Here is a 20,889-nt window from a genome sequence, read left to right as displayed (position 1 = left end):
GTCGCCCTCATCATTAATAAGGAAATTTTCTTCACTACGTGTGTTTCTCTCGTGGTGTAAAAGACCTAAGTAACGTATGAAGTCTCGTTAGTTTTGGTTACATAATAAGTGGATAACCCACATCTCTTACTCACCCGAGTTCCACGTGCGTACTGTAAGTTCAGGAGCGAGTTTTTTTGTTTTTGTTTTTTTTTCCCGCTTTGATTCGTTTTGATTCGCGGCGCAAGCGCAAAGCCTACAGTTTGGTCATGGTTTCTAATATGTACTTGTAAACAAAGGAACTATGGTTATTCTCTCCAGTCCTTTCAGCGCCCTTCGATCAACCTAATCAGGCGGTGGTTTAACGACCATCACATCAGCAAAAAAAGACAAAATAAAAAAGTAGGATGTTTATGTCACTGTGCTACATGCCGGATTAATGAAAATTAAAAGTTAAAAAAATGTAATATGAGGTCCTGTCCGAACTTGGCGTATAAATAGTGAAACAGCATAGCTACAAAATAGAATCATGGATCACGAAATAAACAATGATACACGATTTTCTGTTTCGAGTTCGATGAGCTCATATTCAGCTTCTTCAATACTGCTGGTGTTACCAAGTGCGCAGTTTTGTTACACACTTGAGAGGCAAATCACATTTTCACAGGAGTTAAGGTGAGGACAGAATAAGTTAATAGCGACCTAATGCAGTGAATGAGATAAACGGGTATTGACTAAAGATACAAATAGAAATAATTTAAAACATGAGACAAAAGAATGAATGAAATATCGATCTTGTTTACTCGTCACGAACGCAGCATCGAATCTTAGACCATCGGATTTTACGATCTGAAGTTCACCCACATAGCTATATATTTCTCGTTAACGAGCCATGACATACAATGGATACATAAAGGATCATCCTGCATGCTGCTAAGAACATCAATGTCGAAAGTTTCATGTCTTAGAATGCATAATGACGGAAAGGAAATTTTAAGCTCTTTCGTGACAAAGGAAAAAATCATTTTTAATAGCGACCGAAAAAAAAAACCCAACCCGTTAGATCAGGTTAAACGACAGATTAAATATCAATGCTGACATGTAGATTAACATACCAGACCTTGAGGTAGCTTATTTATCTTCTCATGAGGGATCTATGAAGCTGTAGCATTTCTGATTCCAGTATCAAGTGTGTCACTTGTCTGTATGAACTATTATAAATGTATTTATGGTCTTGCTTAATGCATCCAAACTCAGCAGACAATTCTGGAGCTCAAAGAGACAGAGAGCTAGGGCCTCAGATTTCTCTTCCAACTTTAAGACAACTGGTTCAGTAACAATTTATTCGTAAAATTCCTTTAAGATACACTGAGGGTTTCTGTACACAAAGATGCATGGAGTACATGGATTTAAAATAATTTTAATATCTTCCTCGGATATTTCTATTTAAGAAGAGTACTTATGGTATTCGCTTTAATTCTTCGTAGCACGCGAAACGATTTAAGTATGCTTTTCTCTAAATGCAACGAGAAGTCAAGTATTTTTCTTGAAAAAGCACTTTATTGGAGTTAATTTATTTCAAGTACCCTTCAGGTAAGGAAAGATAATGAAGAAATATGTAGCATATTATAATCGAGAGACGTGAAAATTGGAAAAAAAAATTTACATAAAGAATACATATTATTGATGTGATTTCTTTAGCTTTGTATCTCCCTCTGGTGATTTCACTGGACGCCTACGGTTTTGACTGCAGAAATATTAAGTGCAGAATTGGCGGGAGTTATTTACAAGAAAAAAGTTTACCGTTATTATATTTAGAAACTTTATGAAGTTGTCACGGTGAAATCGGAAAATGAAAATTTGAGAGAACTGTAACGCTAATGGGAAGATGACAAAAAACAAATGTGTATCATATTGAACGAGGGATATATCGAATTGATCACTTGAAGAGAAATTGCATTGGTACAATATATAACTCACGATGTGAATTCATCCTTATCGAGTCAGTTATGGCAGAGTGTAACATGTCCTGCTCTGAGGAGAAAAGGGGTTTTGCGGATAGCGAGTGTTTTGCACTAAAAGAAAACGAGCTAAATTTAAATCAAAGAATTAATTAATCGCCATGGAGAAACATGTAAACAAGTAATAACCATAAAAATAATTTAAAAAAACAAACAAAGAAAAAAACAGGCGCAATGGCTTTCTTAAAGAAGAACAGCAATTTTGATCACGAAACTGGGCATTAGAGGAGGTTAGATCTTTCAAACGCGTGAATATGTTACCTTCACTTTTTCATCGAAATTTTGTAAAGCAAAATATTCTTGATATTTTCAGGCATGTAGAATTAACAAATGACATCGTTTGGAGAATAGAGGGATTCAGAGGATAACAGTTTAACAGTTACAAAGCAGTTTTCATCTGCAACTGATTAGAGTTGTAGAGCTCATGTTATTTATAATGAAAGATCGCAATCTCATTTTTCTTGCGGCTGACAACAATCAAATTTAATTTCAATTGAATTTCCCCTGTTTATTGTTATCAGATGTGAAAAATATTTCAATGGTTTATCTTGTTTGGCTCGTGGTTTAATAGTCCGCACGCGATGCAATTTCCCTACTTGTAACTTGTCCCTGTAATATCATGTAGAATTAATTATCCAGCAAACAAGTAATCAGAATACTCAAAGTTTTATCAGGTAGAATTTGTTATATTTTAACTAACACCAAATTTCTGTATCTACTTTGAAATGAAACATGTAGCAGCTAGAGGGGAAAATTAACAATTAGATCACGGGAGTTAAAGGTTTAATTGTGCGTGATGATTAGGCGGCAGAAGCGGGTGATGAGCAAGTGACAAAGATAGATAACGTGCTGTATATAATTAGAGCTCTCGTCAATATCAAAACTAGCAAATATCTCTCGAAAACAAACGAAGTTTGAAACAAAGCTCGAGGTTGCAAAAAAATACACAATCCCTACGTTTCTTTTGATATCGTAACATTCGCGATATATATATATGTTATTTGCCGGCTGGGAGGTCCGTATGGTGAAAAACTGTGACCGAGGTCTTGAAAATACTGCCCGAGGCCGTAGGCCGAGGGCAACATTTTCAAGACCGAGGTCACAGTTTTTCACCATACGGACCGACCCTTAGCCGGTAAATAACATATGTATTGTTTTTAAACTTGACGAAATTCTTTCCGAAAGAACACGAATTATTTATGGACGTAAATACGGCAAGATCTTCCATAAACTGAACAATTTTTGAGTGGGTAAATGGTAGTTAAAATAGAGGTGATGCAAATTTAAGAGAGATGCCTCAGCGAAACATTTTCGTTTCCGTAACGACAAAGGTGATTTAAAAGGCTTCCAAACAAACTTTGAAACATTATTTTTACAAGTATCTGTCACAATCTGACACCTGTTAATTAGAGAGCGCGCAAGAAAAAAAAAAGCGAAGGAACATTTGAAAACCGACAGAACTAGTTTGGCGAGGACTGTCACGACAATGTTTTCTTCAAAATCAGTTAATGATCTAACGGAAAGTATTATTCACTCTCATCGACCATTCATTCATGTACGAAGATTTACCTCTGTTCATTAAGTAAACGGCGAGGAAAGTAATTGTGAGTAAATTCAATTTTTTTATTTTGAAGTTGTGAGAGTTTGCTCCTTTGTTTGCTGTAATGGCGTGTTTAACTCTGTCCTTTCCTTCACAAAAACTAAATTCGAACGGCACACTCCAACGAGACACAAGGGAATGTAATGCGGCCTTTTCTCAAAAAATTCCTTCAATTTCTGTTGTGCAATTTAAGGTACAAATGTCCAATTGAACGGAATTGGAAAGACTCACCAGGAGCGTATATTTGTTGTAGAACTTAAATTAAATCTTCGCTCGCTCTTTCACTATGAACAAATTGCTCGAGAAAATTCAGATATTAAATGAATGGAAGTTCCATCGTTCAGTTTAACTGTAACCAAATACCTCACGTTCCAACTTTCTGGGTACTTTTTGTGAACGATTAAAATTAATTGCAGAAGGTTTTTAGGCCGCTTGTCAACCAACGCAATGACACTATTGTTTATACAAATTCATTCTGAAACCAATATTTTTCTGTCAACCAAAGTGATTTGATAGAGAGAAAAGAGAGGATTCATAAGTTATTTTTTGGCTTGAGGTAGTGACCGACGTGTTTGCTTAAAAATTATGCCCAGCCGGAAAACGAGGTATATTTATGAAAAATGACAACGAAAGTTGGGATGTACTCGGCGACTCACGAAAGCGTTACCGTGGCCCGTGGGCAGAGATGGGAAAATACTGACCGGGTAAAGAACCAATCAGATTGCAAGATTCGTTACCGTGCCCTCTAAAAAAACAATAAATGCTGATATTGGAGCAGAATCCTGTTCTGTAGGGCAAGAACACCTCGGCAGCTTCCTGGAGATTTCCTAAATTTCCCATTCACTATAATATTGCAAAAGATTCTTTTTTGATCAGCAATTCGTTCACAAATAATTTCTAGTCCAGCCATTTTCGATAGCTTTGAGAGAAATTTTACTTGCGCTTTGAAGAAGAGCAGAACTTACACGCTTTCACGAGTCCATAACGTGTTTCTTTATGCAATGGGCTCTCAGGGTGTTGGTACAATTCGTGACGATTACGCAAGCCCTCGAAGGTGCTTCTGGTTTGAATAACCCTAAGTATTTTGATAAGGGACAGCCTTGAACGGCAAACAAACAACCGAACAAACAAATCAAAAACGAACATGACTAAACAGCGGAACTTGACTGGAGCTGTCACGCAATCACAATAGCGTGACGGAGGAAGCTTTGGGATTCTCATTCTTCCTGTATGATAAAGTATATAACGTTTTCTTTAGGTTACTTTCACCTGAGTCTCCTCTATTCATTTTTAACCATGTAGCGCGGTAAAATCGATTCTATTTTATTTCTAGCTATAGCAGAAAGCAACCTCCCAACAACGGGATAGCGTGAAATAGCGATAGCGTGACGGATAGCGTAGTGATAGCGTGTCAATAGCGTGACGGAGGAAGCTTTGAGATTCTCATTCTTCTTGCATGATAAAGTATATAAAGTTTTCTTTAGGTTACTTTCACCTGAGTCTCCTCTATTCATTTTTCAACATGTAGCGCGGTAAAATCGATTCTATTTTATTTCTAGCAATGGCAGAAAGCAACCTCCCAACAACGGGAGAAGTAGTGGAGGTGAAAAATGAGTTTCCAGCCACAGGTGAGAAAAAGCAACAGGGAAAGACTTAGTTATGATGATTTTGTACTTTTTGCTAATTAAGTATATCTTAATTATGATGCACAATTGTAATTGCACATAGTTGTGATCACAAACAAAGTTGAAATATCTTCTCTGTAATTTCAGCAACAGAGGAAAGTCAAGTTACGTCAAGTGACGCTAAATTGGATGTACACAATGACCCTTTAGGAGGTAAGAACACCAGGTGAAACAAGATTTTTTGAAAGACGCCCCAGTGAAGTTTTTGTTTTGCTTTTGCTTTGCTTTATGCATTTCTCCTCAATAACTCATGCGGTTTTATATTCTGACTTGATCTTTTGGAAAACTTAACCAAGGTGTAAAAGGGTTTTTGGAGAGTCTCTCGACCTAAATGTGAACCGAGCAGACTTTATCTGGTTAGAGCCAAGCTGCAGCTAAAACTCCCAAAAGCTTGTATATTTCAAAACAAACAAAATGCACAGATCAATTCTCCAGAGGGGCGATTATAAACAAAGATGATTTCAAATAGGATCTCCCAGAGAAACTTGTGATGTTTTGGAAGACGTAAGCCAGGTGCAAAAGGGGTTTGGAAAGCCTATCGACCTAAATGGAAACCGAGAAACTTGAACTGGTAATAGCCAAGCTACAGCCCAGACTCCCAACAGCTCGCACATTTTACTTAAACAAAACGTACAAATATTAAACTTTTCTAATTTTTTTTTCATAGCTCTAAGCTCCTTTAGCTTAGATTTCGTTTGAAAGTATAAAGTTGGAATCATCCGTCGAGGGTCGTATAACTCATTGACACTAAAACGGTTTGTTTTCAGGGATAGCGGCAGTATGTCTGGAGAAAGGTAACAAAGAATACAGACAAGGAGAAGCTAATAACGCGATAAGCTCTTACACGGAAGGACTTCAAGTCAACTGCAAAGATAATCGACTGAACGCCAAGCTTTACAGCAACAGGGCAGCATCTCATTTCCGTTTGGGTAACAATTTTATTTCTAAATATATAAACCTCTCATGCAGCGTTACAAGATAACGGAATACACCATCTGCATCAAGAAAAGGAAAACATTAGAGCAACTGCAGAAAATAAGCATAGACTGGAGATATCACCCTTAGCAGATCAAAATTAAGCAGAGAAATGACCTCGTAAATGGACTGCAACTTATGCAATTGTAATTTTTCAGGCGTCTTTGGTGCAATTGCATGTGATGACCACCTTTTTAAACCTTATTTCTTGAATTTCGCAGCAAACTACATGGAATGTCTCGATGATGCAACAGTTGCTGTTCAATTGGAACCCACTTTAATCAAAGCTATTGAGAAAGGTGGGGTTTTCAATCATAAGCGTTTAACATTCTTTTCTCTGATTTCGTTAAAAGGGGTTTGTGTTTGGTTTTTGCACATGACTGCACCCAAAGTGTGAATTGTAGCTGGTGTGTTAATGTCTGTTATGTGATGAAAGCATAACAAAATTTCAATAAGCTCTAAAATACCGCCGCCTGGTTAGTTCACGTTTTAGAGCGCCGGAGGTCGAGGGTTCAAACCCGAGACTGGACCAACACTCAGAGTCTTAAAATATCTGAGGAGAATGTGCTTCCGCCTAAGCTATGACATCTGCAAATGGTTTGAAATTCTTGTCCCGGATATGGACGTAAAGTGTAAGCTCCGTTTCCTGCATCTTCTCTGTCACTCTTAGAAGGAACGTTACTAAGCCCGGCCAGGAGGCACCTGAAAAATTGCCTTTCAAAAGTTGTAAACTGCTCAATGCAGTCTGCCCGAAAACTTTCCCGAAAAGTGCTGAAAAGCGCATAAGAGCACATTAAAATGGAGAGCACGTTATGTAAATTCATCGTTATCATCATCAATTGAACCTTAATTGGTAGCCGCTTTCCACTAACTCCTTATTGTTCCTTTTCAGTTTTTACACATGTTCAAATTTCCTTAATATATTTTTTTTCCCAGCTAAATGACAAATTAAGTCCATTTTATCAATACTTTCATACCTTAACAGCGATTAATTACCTCGCACCACAAATTATTCTCTCCTTTTCAGGAGCCAGAGCTTGTGTCGAACTTTGCTTGTATAAAGAAGCGAGGAGCTGGTTGCATATGGGATTGGCCGTATCCTTTAACGAATGTTTCAAACTTGATACGAGATGCAATTCGAGAAATATTTCAAGGAAATACAATACGTTCCTGACAGATTCTTCTACACATAATGCAAGCGATATTCTCTCATCCTGCACTTAGCAGCTTAAAAAGCTAAATTATTCTTAAAGAGTTCTTCCGATTATTCCAGGAAACTCAACTTAAAACAAAAGGCCATTTTAACTAATTCCTAGAGTTTGTGCTGAATGCCCCTCATTTTTATGAGCATCACCATGACGACCGAACCTAAATACACATTTCCACGGCATTTACGCAAATCCGTTCATGATTTATCAACCCTTGATACGTTTTAAGATTGAAAACAACGACAGACGTCTGCTTCAATTAATAAGGAAATCGAATGCTGAACTAAACGTCATAGAAAACAGTTATTGCAATCTCGGCAACGCTTATCAAAGCCAAGGACAGTTCAAAACAGCCATCACCTACCATCAACGTGATCTAGAAATTGCTAAAAAAATGGGAGACAAGGTCGGGGAGGGAAGAAGTTATGGCAATCTCGGCATCGCTTATAACAGTCTAGGAGAGTTCAAAACAGCCATCACCTACCATCAACGTGACCTAGAAATTGCTAAAGAACTGGGAGACAAGGCCGGAGAGAGAAGAAGTTATGGCAATCTCGGCATCGCTTATCAAGGTCTAGAAGAGTTCAAAACGGCCATCGAGTACCATCAACGTGATCTAGAAATTGCCAAAGACGTGGAAGACAAGGCCGGCGAGGGAGGAAGTCATTGCAATCTCGGCATCGCTTATCAAGGTCTAGGAGAGTTCAAAACAGCCATCAAGTACCACCAACGTGATCTAGAAATTGCTAAAGAAGTGGGAGACAAGACCAGAGAGGGAAGAAGTTATGGCAATCTCGGCAACGCTTATCAAGGTCTAGAAGAGTTCAAAACAGCAATTAAGTACCACCAACGTCATCTAGAAATTGCTAAAGAAGTGGGAGACAAGGCCGGAGAGGGAAGAAGTTATTGCAATCTCGGCATCGCTTATAACAGTCTAGGACAGTTCAAAACAGCCATCAAGTACCACCAACGTAATCTAGAAATTGCTAAAGAAGTGGGAGACAAGGCCGGAGAGGGAAGAAGTTATTGCAATCTCGGCAACGCTTATCAAGGTCTAGAAGAGTTCAAAACAGCAATCAAGTACCACCAACGTCATCTACAAATTGCTAAAGAAGTGGGAGACAAGGCCGGAGAGGGAAGAAGTAATTATAATCTCGGCATCGCTTATGGCAGTCTAGGAGAGTTCAAAACAGCCATCAAGTACCACCAACGTGATCTAGAAATTGCTAAAGAAGTGGGAGACAAGGCCGGAGAGGGAAGAAGTTATTGCAATCTCGGCAATGATTATCAAGGTCTAGAAGAGTTCAAAACAGCAATCAAGTACCACCAACGTCATCTACAAATTGCTAAAGAAGTGGGAGACAAGGCTAGAGAGGGAAGAAGTTATGGAAATCTCGGCATCGCTTATGGCAGTCTAGGAGAGTTCAAAACAGCCATCAAGTACCACCAACGTGATCTAGAAATTGCTAAAGACGTGGGAGACAAGGCCGGAGAGGGAGAAAGTCATGGCAATCTCAGCAACGCTTATCAAGGTCTAGTAGAGTTCAAAACAGCAATCAAGTACCACCAACGTCATCTAGAACTTGCTAAAGAAGTGGGAGACAAAGTCGGAGAGGGAAGAAGTTATTGCAATCTCGGCAACGCTTATCAAGGTCTAGAGGAGTTCAAAACAGCAATCAAGTACTACCGACGTCATCTAGAAATTGCTAAAGAAGTGGGAGACAAGGCCGGAGAGGGAAGAAGTTATTGCAATCTTGGCATCGCTTACAACAGTCTAGGAGAGTTCAAAACGGCCATCACCAACCATCAACGTGATCTAGAAATTGCTACAGAACTGGGAGACAAGGCCGGAGAGGGAAGAAGTTATAGCAATCTCGGCCACGCTTATCAAGGTCTAGAAGAGTTCAAAACAGCAATCATGTACCACCGACGTCATCTAGAAGTCGCTAAAGAAGTGGGAGACAAGGCCGGAGAGGGAAGAAGTTATTGCAATCTCGGCATCGCTTATGGCAGTCTAGGACAGTTCAAAACAGCGATCAAGTACTTCCAACGTGGTCTAGAAATTGCTAAAGACGCGGGAGACAAGGCCGGAGAGGGAAGAAGTTATGGAAATCTCGTCATCGCTTATGGCAGTCTAGGAGAGTTCAAAACAGCCATCAAGTACCACCAACGTGATCTAGAAATTGCTCAAGACGTGGGAGACAAGGCCGGAGAGGGAGAAAGTTATGGCAATCTCGGCACCGCTTATCAAGGTCTAGGAGAGTTAAAAACAGCCATCAAGTACCACCAACGTCATCTAGAAATTGCTAAAGAAGTGGGAGACAAGGCCGGAGAGGGAAGAAGTTATGGCGATCTCGGTGACGCTTATGGAGGTCTAGGAGAGTTCAAAACAGCAATTAAGTACGTCCAACGTGGTCTAAAAATTGCTAAGGACGTGGGAGACAAGGCCGGAGAGAGAGAAAGTTATGGCAATCTCGGAAACGCTTATCGACATCTAGGAGAGTTCAAAACAGCCATCAAGTACCACCAACGTCATCTAGAAATTGCTAAAGACGTGGAAGGCAAGGCAGGAGAGGGAAGAAGTTATTGCAATCTCGGCAACGCTTATCAAGGCCTAGGAGAGTTCAAAACAGCCTTAAAGTACCACCAACGTCATCTAGAAATTGCTAAAGAAGTGGGAGACAAGGCCGGAGAGGGAGGAAGTTATGGCCATCTCGGCGTCGCTTATGACAGTCTAGGAGAGTTCAAAACAGCCATCAAGTACCACCAACATCATCTAGAGATTGCTAAAGAAGTGGGAGACAAGGCCGGAGAGGGAAGAAGTTATGGAAATCTCGGCATCGCTTATCAAGGTCTAGGAGAGTTCAAAACAGCCATCAAGTACCACCAACGTCATCTAGAAATTGCTAAAGAAGTGGGAGACAAGGCCGGAGAGGGAGGAAGTTATGGCAGTCTCGGCAAAGCTTATCGAGGTCTAGGAGAGTTAAAAACAGCCATCAAGTACCACCAACGTCATCTAGAAATTGCTAAAGAAGTGGGAGACAAGGCTGGAGAGGGAAGTAGTTATGGCAGTCTCGGCAACGCTTATCGAGGTCTAGGAGAGTTCAAAATAGCCATCAAATACCATCAACGTCATTTAGAAATTGCTAAAGAAGTGGGAGACAAGGCCAGAGAGGGAAGAGGTTATGGTAATCTCGGTAAGGCTTATTACAGTGTTGGAGAGTTCAAAGCAGCCATCTATTACCACCAACGTCATCTAGAAATTGCTAAAGAGGTGGGAGACAAGATCGGAGAGGGAAGAAGTTTAGGCGGTCTCGGCAACGCTTATAACAGTCTAGGACAGTTTAAAACAGCAATCGAGTACCATCAGCGTCATCTAGAGATTGCTAAAGAAGTGGGAGACAAGGTCGGAGAGGGAGGAAGTTATTGCAATCTCGGCAACGCTTTTCAAGGTCTAGGAGAGTTCAAAACAGCCATCAAGTACCACCAACGTCATCTAGAAATTGCTAAAGAAGTGGGAGACAAGGCCAGCGAGGGAAAAAGCTATGGCAATCTCGGCATTTCTTATAACTCTCTAGGAAAGTTCAAAACAGCAATCGAGTACCATCAACGTCATCTAAAAATTGCTAAAGAAGTGGGAGACAAAGCTGGAGAAGGAAGAAGTTATGGTGGTCTCGGCAACGCTTATGACAGGCTGCGACAGTTCAAAACCGCAGTGGAGTACTATCAACGTGATCTAGAAATTGCTAAAGAAGTGGGAAACAAGGCCGGAGAGGGAATCAGTTATTGCCGCCTCGGCGGGAATCATCTCTGTCGACGAGATTTGAAAACGGCAATCGAGTGTTGTCAACGTCGCCTAGAAATATCCAAAGAAGTTGGAGACAAGACTGGAGAGGCGTGCTCACTCTGTTCTCTTGGAAGGAGTTTTGAGTACCAAGGAAATCTTGTGATGGCCCTTGACTGTTATCACTCGAGTGTAGAGTTGTATGATGGTATCAGAGCTAGTCTTCAGTTCAAAGATCAGTGGAAGATTTCTTATCGTAATCAGCACCAAAATGCATACAAAGGTTTGTGGCGTCTAAATCTTAAACAAGGTCAAGTTGTAAAGGCTCTTCTTGCCGCAGAGAAAGGACGTGCTCAAGCTCTGAAAGATCTCATGGCCACAAAATATCAGCCTGAAGATTCTTCAACGCAAAGCACATCGTGCGTTTCTCTGAGTTGGGTTCCATTGAGCACAGTTTTTATAGCTATTGATGGACCATGCGTTTACTTCTGGGTTTGCTTTAGTGAAGATAATATCCAGATGAGAGAGGTACACGTCAACAATTATAACTTTGAGGATGACCTGAAATGTTTCATCCAGCTGCTGAACACAACTGCTCTTAAGGAGATCGGTGCAAGAGATACTGTTACAATCGAAAATCCTCCTCCTGATTCGCCGACAGAAGAGGAAGCGGCCAATGATGTGATCCGAGTTGATGTGAGGCACTCCCAATCAAGTGCTTTAAAGAAGCTGCATGACATCATCGTGACTCCTATTGCTGATCTGATCGAAGGCAACGAGCTCACATTCGTTCCTGAGGGACCATTTTGCCTAGTACCTTATGCAGCATTGCAGAAGTCGAACTCATCATATCTAAGTGATTCTTTCAGAATTCGTGTGCTTCCCTCTATGACGACGTTGCAACTAATTCATGATTGTCCAGCTGACTTTCACATGAAGACTGGTGCATTGCTTGTCGGCGACCCATGTTTCAAACATATCATCTATCAGGGAAAACTTTTGGTGCAACTTCCAGGAGCAAGGAAAGAAGTGGAGATGATCAGACGTATCCTAAATGTTTCCCCCCTCATTGGAGAAATGGCAACAAAACATGAAGTGTTAAAACGAATATCATCAGTGGCCTTAATTCACATAGCAGCGCACGGTAAAATGGAAACTGGAGAAGTTATCCTAGCGCCAAACACCACAAGAGAAAACCCTCAGCCGCAAGAGAAAGACTACCTACTGACGATGAAGGATGTGATAGAAGCTGGGTTGCGAGCACGTCTGGTTGTACTTAGCTGCTGTCACACTGCTCGTGGGGAGGTCATGGCCGAGGGTGTGGTCGGCATGGCGCGTGCACTTTTGGGTGCCGGTGCTAGATCTGTTGTGGCAACCTTGTGGGCGATTGGCGACGAGGGAACCCTGGAGTTCATGAGTTTCTTCTACGATGCACTTTCCAAAGGCAAGAAAGCAAGTGAAGCTCTCCATCAGGCCATGAAGCGTATGAGAAAAATTGAAAAGTTCAAGGAGGTGTTTTACTGGGCACCATTTGTACTCCTTGGCGATGACGTCAGCCTGGATTTCAAGGATATCAGAAGCCGAAACAAGTAAATATTTTGTTTATACATTCTATTCAATACAAAGTTACCTTAAATCATAGTTATAGCTTATTTATGAGCAGTGATACTTGCGTGTTATTTTCCTTTCAGTTGGGTTACGAATTTAGTTTTTGCTCCGGCAAATTGAGATGCAGTACAATCAAGTGGACACGTTTACGATAATGACATTCTTGTTAGTAAACATGATAGGAGTAAAAAAGAAAATTTCTTTTAAAACAATCCTGTTGTGCAACGTATCGTTTCATGTGCTAGGAAATATTTCATGGAAACTCAACCATCCTCCCTAAACTTAGCTTTTTTTATTCTTCAGTTAAGGCAGTGAGCACTGGAGTCCCAGGGTGTTTTCGGATACCTGCAAACGCTGATATTTGGACCAGAAACCAGTAAGCTACTTATGAAATCTTTCTCAAGAGTCTTCTTTCCAAAGCAGGAAGAACCAAAAGACGGCCAAAGTCAAGTTTAACAAGAGAACCGATTTCCTTTGATTCAAAAGTTGACTTTTTACTTGTCTGAACTGCTCTTAAGAGCTTGATCTTTGATATCCTGATGAAACTACTGTTTTCTTTCTTTTTTTCTTTCTTTTATATATGATGTCTTCAAATTCTCATGACTAAATAGCTCGCTATGTAAGAAGTTATTTTTAATGTAAGTATTACCTATTAAGAGGACTAAGGCGTTACGTCTACGTCGAAGTTGAAACGTCTTGAAAACGTTTCCACAGTTTTTTTTACAGATTTTTCTCAATCGCTTTTTGTTTCACGAGTGATGTAAAGCTGTTACAGCCAAGTGCGTGTGCGGAGAATTTCCATGGAAGTTGGAAAATAATTAGTTGTCCGATTGCTCTATTATCTTATTTTATGTCAGATAGAAATTTTGATTAACTTTTCGAGGATTTGTAGCCAGTCATTGGTACTTAAAGTTAGTTTCTGCCGATCAGAATTTGGTTTATCTGGCCTTAAAATGACAGATTTTGGCCTTAATGGCCAGGGTTTAGTCTTGGTATTGGTTAATTTTCTGAGATTTCTCTTTTAATTTTGAATGCGATAAATTGTGTTATTTTTTACACAATGCATTTTAAGAATATTGTTTAATCTTATCGTTCAAGGCAAAACGACAAGTTTTATTTTATAATTTAAGTTACTGGCCTACAAAGCATTGAAGGAAGCTCAGAACGAGCTAGAAAGTTGGAGCCAAATGATTTTGTTAAGTTTCTCCGATTAGATTGTTTACTTATTATCTAAGTACAATAAACTAACATTTAAATGTGAAACGATGAGACAAGTCGCTGGGCATTTTGTTAGAATGAAAGAGTTAATGACAAAGGGAAAAAATTTCTGCATCAACTTGCATAACTTGATGTTTAAAGTACTGAGCGCGCCTATGTCTTATTCACTCAATAGCTTTCAGCCATTTCTTTCAATAATTTTATTGAATGAGAGTTAAACTTTGATATTTTCTGACTCTATAACTGCTAGTACTGATCAGTGGCAGCCGTTTCCTAGGATGTCACGCGATGCACTTCTTTAGCGCGTTATGCGACAGATATGATGTTTTGTCACTTCTTATCGTTTGAAGTAGTGTGCGCACCTATGTCTAATTCGCTCAACTTTTGCCGATTTCCTCGGAGAGAGTTATTAAATGAGATATAAACTTCAATTTTTTTAGACTTTATATCTGTTAGTTTCATTGGCAGCCGTTCCTTAGGATGTCACGCGACGCGCTTCTATAGCATGTAAAGCGACATGATGTTTTGTCATATATCGTTAAAGAGACAAGGAAAAAGAAATTACCTTTCACTTTGGGAGATGGTCCTTTATTCCCTTTATAGAAAGATTCCTCATAGTGGGAGGTGTCCTAGGTCGGTGTGGTTCCTCGAGTGTAGACAATATTGATGAATTTTTTCTCCACGATTGCAAACTTAACTAAAACAGCGTAACTTACTTAAAACTGAGGAGGTCCGACCGAGGAGAACTTTTTACGGCTAACGGTTAAAATTATGGCCATTTTTCTGCTGCGGTTAACTCAGAATAACACAAAATAACACGCCTAACAGCTAGTTTTTTTGACCGATTTATGAACCCTATTATGAACCCTTTTAACCCTACGGGGATCCTCGATTGGGTGACATGCGAGATGTGAAATGAAAACGGTTTAAGACGGTGGCATTTTCAACTCAAATTTGGAATCAGACCTTTTAGGGAAAAACAAGCCGTGAAAAATCCTGGAGGCGAGGATTAACCTGAGAGATGGGCGTGGGGAGAGCGTTGACGCTACGCATTCCTTTTATGTTCCATCTGAGATACTTAATGAAACCCACGCAAAAAAATAAAATATATCTTGCGAGATATTCACCGGCGTCAAGGCGAGCAGGGATAAATTTCTTTCCCTCTTTAGTACCTTGTACCGGATCTGAAAAGTCAGTAAGCCCTGATATTTAGACTTCACACGAGATCTAATAAACTGCGACAACGTAAATGTTTCAGCAGAAAATCTCTACTGACGATGGCATATATTTTAACCATTTTCGAAAAAGAGCCATGGAAAGGGGGGAAGGATGGGTCGAGGTTCCGTTTATCCCCCCGGGTTGGGAGTGCAAACAGCTACGTTGTTTCATAGGTGGCATCACAGGACGGATTCTCAAGAATCTTAGAGCTTCGATATCAGAAGGTAAAGATGAGAATTTCCCTGAGAAATTACTGGACTTCGGCTTCTTTCGTCTTCTTAGATTTTCTCTTCGTGCTTCATAACTCTACTCCATCTACCCACCTTATAGCAGTTTTTTAGTATATGCCACACAGGCGGATAGAGCTCTTCGCGTGAGCTGATCGGCTAATTCGGAATTAATAGTCGAACCTGTATTAACCGGTCGGTTGTAAAAGTCCCGAATTTTTTCCTCTTATGCACTGTCACTTTCTCTCTCGTGATGCCGGTGAGGAGATTTGTACCAGGGAGCCAGCGGGAATTCGACCAGGACCCCGCGCGGATAAAAACGGGCAAGCAAAATTGAATGAAATCTGGTTTTGCCGGTAGTTCCACGAATTCAATGTTTCACTCATACCTCACTTTCCACTTCCGCTAATTTTTTTTTTTTCCGAGAAAGATCAGAAGTCTTCACGATGTTAGAGTTCGTTAGTTGTATATGAATATATTCGCACCTGTGAAAGAAATCGGCCTTCGCCAAAACACTCGTGTGGTTAATGCTCACAGATGTCTGTTAACTACGTATTCTTTCTTGCCGCTGAGTCTTTGCTCCTCTTCAAACCCTCACCTTCCTTCCCAAGTCTTTCCCCTAATTGGTATCGTGCACCAATTTTTACTTTTCTTACTTTCATAATAGTTAAAGGAAAACAACAACAACAAAAAACCAAAAATAAAAAATAAAAAATAAAAAACAAACACAAATAAAAAAACAAAAAACTTCCGCTTAAAACGCCTAAGCAAACCGCAATAATTATTTATTATTTTTCGATTTTTTTTCTTTCCTATATACTTGGCTTTTAGACTAAAGTAAACTGCGTGCTCTTTTTATATATATTACTTTCCATTAACTGATATATTACCTTTAGAAAAAAACCATCAAATTTAAATGTACCCAAGAAAATTAATCAATATTTAGAATCGTTATCGTTTACAGAGAAATAGATTTCCTAAAACTTATTTTCAATTTCAAATTTTACCATTTGCCTCTCCATGTTTGCCAGACAATATAATTCCCATTTCCGAAGCCAGCAATGAAAACCCACAATTTTAAATTGTTTTTCAATAAGTACCTTGTGTGCTTCCTTGCTCACTTCTCTACCACAATCTACGTGTTTAATAAAGTTTAGCCCAGAATTTAGGGTAGTTTCCATTAAGGGAGTAACATTTTGACTCCAAAAATTTAAAATGCAAAAAACCAAAAAAAAAAACAACAACAACGACAACAACGACACCCAGATACAGACTGTATTATACTGTGGAAACAAACGAAGGAGACCTTTACCCCAAGCTATAGCAGATCTCCGGAAAAGTGAACCATAAGGAAAGAACAGTGTTCTTCCTTCTGAGTTAATTTCAAAGTTTTATACTGGAATGTCAAAGTTGACGCTTCCAAGAGTTACAACAGATGCCGTGAAATGTTGGCCTTGGCGGCGGTACTTGATAAAAGATGGGTTGCGTAGGAGAGTCACGGCCAGGAACCAGCGGTTGACAGCCTTTTGAGACATGCGCGGCTGACGGGGCTCCCGACTAGAGCCTGAAAGACAAAGAGAGAGGAACGGCAATATAAGCTGCGTTTGAGAGGTTTGGACGAGATCTGGAGGGACCTCGTCGAGTATTTCAAATTAATTACTCTTCAAAAAATTAGTTCGAAGAAAAATTAGTTTAGTAATTAGTTAGAAAAATAGGCCAAAAAGAGAAATTTCTTTCGTACTTTGAGTAAGAAGGGAGACAAAATGCCTTTTTTTCCCTTCACTATTGTTTTGGAATGGTAACGAAAAGTCATTTAAAACAAATATTACAAAGCCTCAGAGCGTCCTGCCTCGATGCCAAACCTACAATATAAAGGCTCTGTCGGAGATCCGGCGACAAAATAGATGCCTTAAAACACGATACTTGAAAACTAATTTTATCGTTAAGAACAGAATACTTATGCACTTCAGACTCAAGGTGAAAAGGTGAAAAAAAGGTTACACAGCAGGGATGTTTCTTTTTCTCCTCATGAAAAGCCTTAAAACTGTTTCATATCACCCAGAATACAATAATTTTTTTTAAGGTCGGCGTGAAAAGTAACAGTCAGTGAGATACGTTTTAGTTCCTCAAAAAACTGTGCAAAGTGGCAAAGAAGAAAGCCTAACTTTCAATATTCTCGCGCGACCACAGAATGGATATGAAATGAATAGTAACCAACAGAACATGGTAAGTTTCTTCTCAATATTACCCATTTTTTACCAAATCTGACTTGAGGAATTGGGTACGTTTTTTGCCAAATTTTTTCACGATTTCACACTAATAACGACGCTTAACAAAAGAAAATTATGTATTTCTTGCCCTCCGTGGAAAGATCATTTCTAGTGTTCTCATTGGTTGCTGAGTGCCGGTTGCCATCCTAGGAATGCATCATCCCATCCGAGTTGTGATTCTGGAGTCAGTTTACTTACGCTCTTCGAATTCCAGTAGCTGGTAATCTTTTTGTCTGTCAATAAGCAACGGACAGAACACCAGCATCAAGGGATGTCTGTGGGAAACCAGCACAGTTAGAAAACCAAGGTATGCGACAAAAGCTAGAAATAAAATTAAGGAATTTTGAAGTGAGAGTCCAAGGTTGTCCAGGATCCCATAGGTTATGCTTTAGTTAGCACAATGACAACTCTATAAATCTCGTGCAACCCTCTCGAACAATCAGACGTGAAGCTATTACGAATCGCTACTAAGCCACTACCGTTTGCTGCGTTCTAGGCAATTTGTTGGATCTTGTCACTGAGGAATTTCTGCTTTCCTCTTCCTTTCGTCGCTGAAATCTTATGAACATTAATTCATTGGTTAAAAGCTGTTTTAGGAAACAGTGAACAACACGGCAGCAGAATAGGTCTGTATGCTGTATCTCCCTTCACATAGCCTCTGCCACTTATAAATTGCCTATACTGGGCGCGTGCTACGTACCTTTTTCCTAAGTCTGGAAACCCTGCATCAGTGATGTTCGATCGATACGAGAGATGAAAATCACTCCTAAAAGCATGCCCTTTAGAATTCGCATAAATGCAGAGAAAATTCCAAGAATTATGTTGTAGAAGAAGAAAAAGTACGACATGACGGAGAAAAGCCGTCTGAAAGAGAGAGAAAGAGACCAAATATAAAGTGTGCACGATACAGGCTAAGTATTTTAAGCTAAGTGACCCATAAGCAAGATGTGAATCTAGGAGAATTACTAGTTAACCTGGATGTAACCAGTACAACACACATCAAACCAACAACCACAACTACAGCAACAACAACAACCATCACAGCAGCGAAAACAACAACACCCATTACCACCACAACAAAATGAATAACTACAATAAACACCCAAACAATGATAACAATGTAGATATATGCTAAAAATCTTCTTATCAGAGACGTCTCTGTCGGCGAGTTTTTGCGTCGACGTTCAATTAATCTACTGCAGCTTTGTATTGAATGTTCTCTCGGCGAGGCGTCAGTTGACCACTAAACATACAACAGTATATGACATACAATTAACACAATAATAAAATTTGCTACGCCATTGGTCATCAGCAGCAAAATAGGACCGAGCGGAGTCCAATTCGGTCTAGTCGTAACAAAATTTAAGAAAGAAACTAGACATCGGTTGAGGTTGCAAGCGACAGTTAACTCGGCGAAATGCGAGACAACAGTCCATGACGCATTCTATTGACTTACACAGGCATGAGGTGTTAACTGTCCCTTTAACTGTCCTATTACACTGTCCAATTAGAAACATGACACTGTCCTATTAGTGCTCAAATCGGGCTGGTGACAACCAATCACGTTCGAGAATTTCGCTATAGGTTTGATTAGTGCACTAATGGGACAGTGTACGGTTCACGTTATGCTTGTAAGTAGCCATTTGACGCAGCATGCTTGTGTGACTATACGCGTTATATGCGTGCTGTTATAATTTTTTCAATCACTTGATGAATTACAGACCGAATTGGACTGCACTCTGTCAAGCCTAGTACTAGTCATAAATGCCTGCACGTGTTTTTCATGAGTAGATCAGTTGTTCAAGGCGTGCGTATCACACAACAAGAGATTCAGCTCAGACTGATATACTACAATACCTGTTATCAATTGTGACTAGGATTTTTGGATAAGTCGAGTCACGGAAGAAGAAATGTGTTAGAAACAACTGGAACAACATCAGAAAAACAGCCGAGGCTAAAGCGGGTCTGTAAAAACAAAATTCCATGAGTACTAGATTGCATCTTTCGAAAAGTCCTTAAGTCTCACAATAATTATGAAATTATGATTATAATTAAAAATCCAGCTTAGCCACGAAATCCTGATCCTGCAAATATGTTATTATATCTTGTTTGATGCTTAAACAATCTTTAGAGTTGCATTCTTCATGTAATAGAATATTTTTCAATTGAGTGTCGAAAGTAATCGATGATTGCTGTGATTTTTGTTAACTTCGCCGTGTGATTGGTCCAGAAAGCTCGCGCCACCTTCTCAACCAATCAGATTCAAAACTTGAACGAATCGTGATTTGGTCACTCGTGTTTTCCCGCCTTTTACGTAGTACGCCCACAACGATCAACGATCACAATAACCATACGACAACAATCTGATGCAGTCATATGACTCTCATTCTTAAGATTCAAATCGATACAACATATACATCGGTAATACTTACAACAAAGCAATTCCGGTTCTTTTCGAATGTTTCCATAATCCTGGGATGAACAATTCTTTCGATTTGAAAACGATTGCCGGAGCAACAGCCACAGTTTACAGAAAAATTGTCAAGGCGCCAAAACCTAGAAATGAAACCAAGATAAAACATCAAAGAGCTGCATGGTGAGATCACATTAGTACCAAGAGCACTGCGAAATTACGAGCCCACCCTATAGTATCAACAATGACTTAAAATTTAAAGGTTCATGAAATACTATTACTTCCCTTTAACGACCGCGTTGCTTCTCAGCTATGGAGAAATCATAAACAATCTGAATCTATTTAAATTCAAGTTTTGGCAACAACATAAAGGAGTCGTTTCATGAATCTACGGCAAAAATTCACTCAAACGCGACAACTCTGTAGGAGAATAAAAGTCACTGCGGAAAAAAACGTTGAATAGCCCTCTTAAAGGACCACGCAAACTTTATTCTCAGAATTTCTGACCCCTACTATTGCGTACTTCCTTAGTAAATCTGTATCATGTTCAAACAGGGTCAATGTCAGTATCTTAGAAATTGCGCCCCCACCCCTCCCCTAACCCAACATTAACCCTAACTTGTTATCAGTTGACTGTTGTTGGGTTAGGTGAGGGGTAGGTGGCAATTGCTTTGACACTGATG

At 39.7% G+C, this 20,889-nt stretch overlaps 1 protein-coding gene and 1 pseudogene across 1 annotated transcript; one reads left to right on the top strand and one right to left on the bottom strand.

The window, feature by feature from the left end:
• Positions 1-4,601: 4,601 nt before the first annotated feature.
• Positions 4,602-14,123, top strand: LOC149052224 (uncharacterized). Its single transcript, XM_089200397.1, has 8 exons — positions 4,602-4,620; positions 6,053-6,214; positions 6,482-6,559; positions 8,224-9,250; positions 9,602-9,840; positions 10,081-11,253; positions 11,374-12,841; positions 13,164-14,123. Exons 1-8 carry the CDS (start codon positions 4,602-4,604, stop codon positions 13,165-13,167), a joined length of 4,170 nt encoding a protein of 1,389 aa, XP_089056523.1. The 3' UTR covers positions 13,168-14,123.
• A 2,369-nt stretch (positions 14,124-16,492) lies between these two features.
• On the bottom strand, positions 16,493-19,736 carry LOC149052223 (stimulated by retinoic acid gene 6 protein-like; annotated as a pseudogene).
• Positions 19,737-20,889: the final 1,153 nt, after the last annotated feature.

This window comes from Pocillopora damicornis, chromosome 1, assembly GCF_964200805.1.
Source record: "Pocillopora damicornis chromosome 1, jaPocDami1.2, whole genome shotgun sequence".
Classification (NCBI taxonomy): Eukaryota; Metazoa; Cnidaria; class Anthozoa; order Scleractinia; family Pocilloporidae; genus Pocillopora; species Pocillopora damicornis.
The sequence above is the reverse complement of the archived record's forward strand: the minus strand, read 5'-3'. Positions and strand labels throughout refer to the sequence as shown.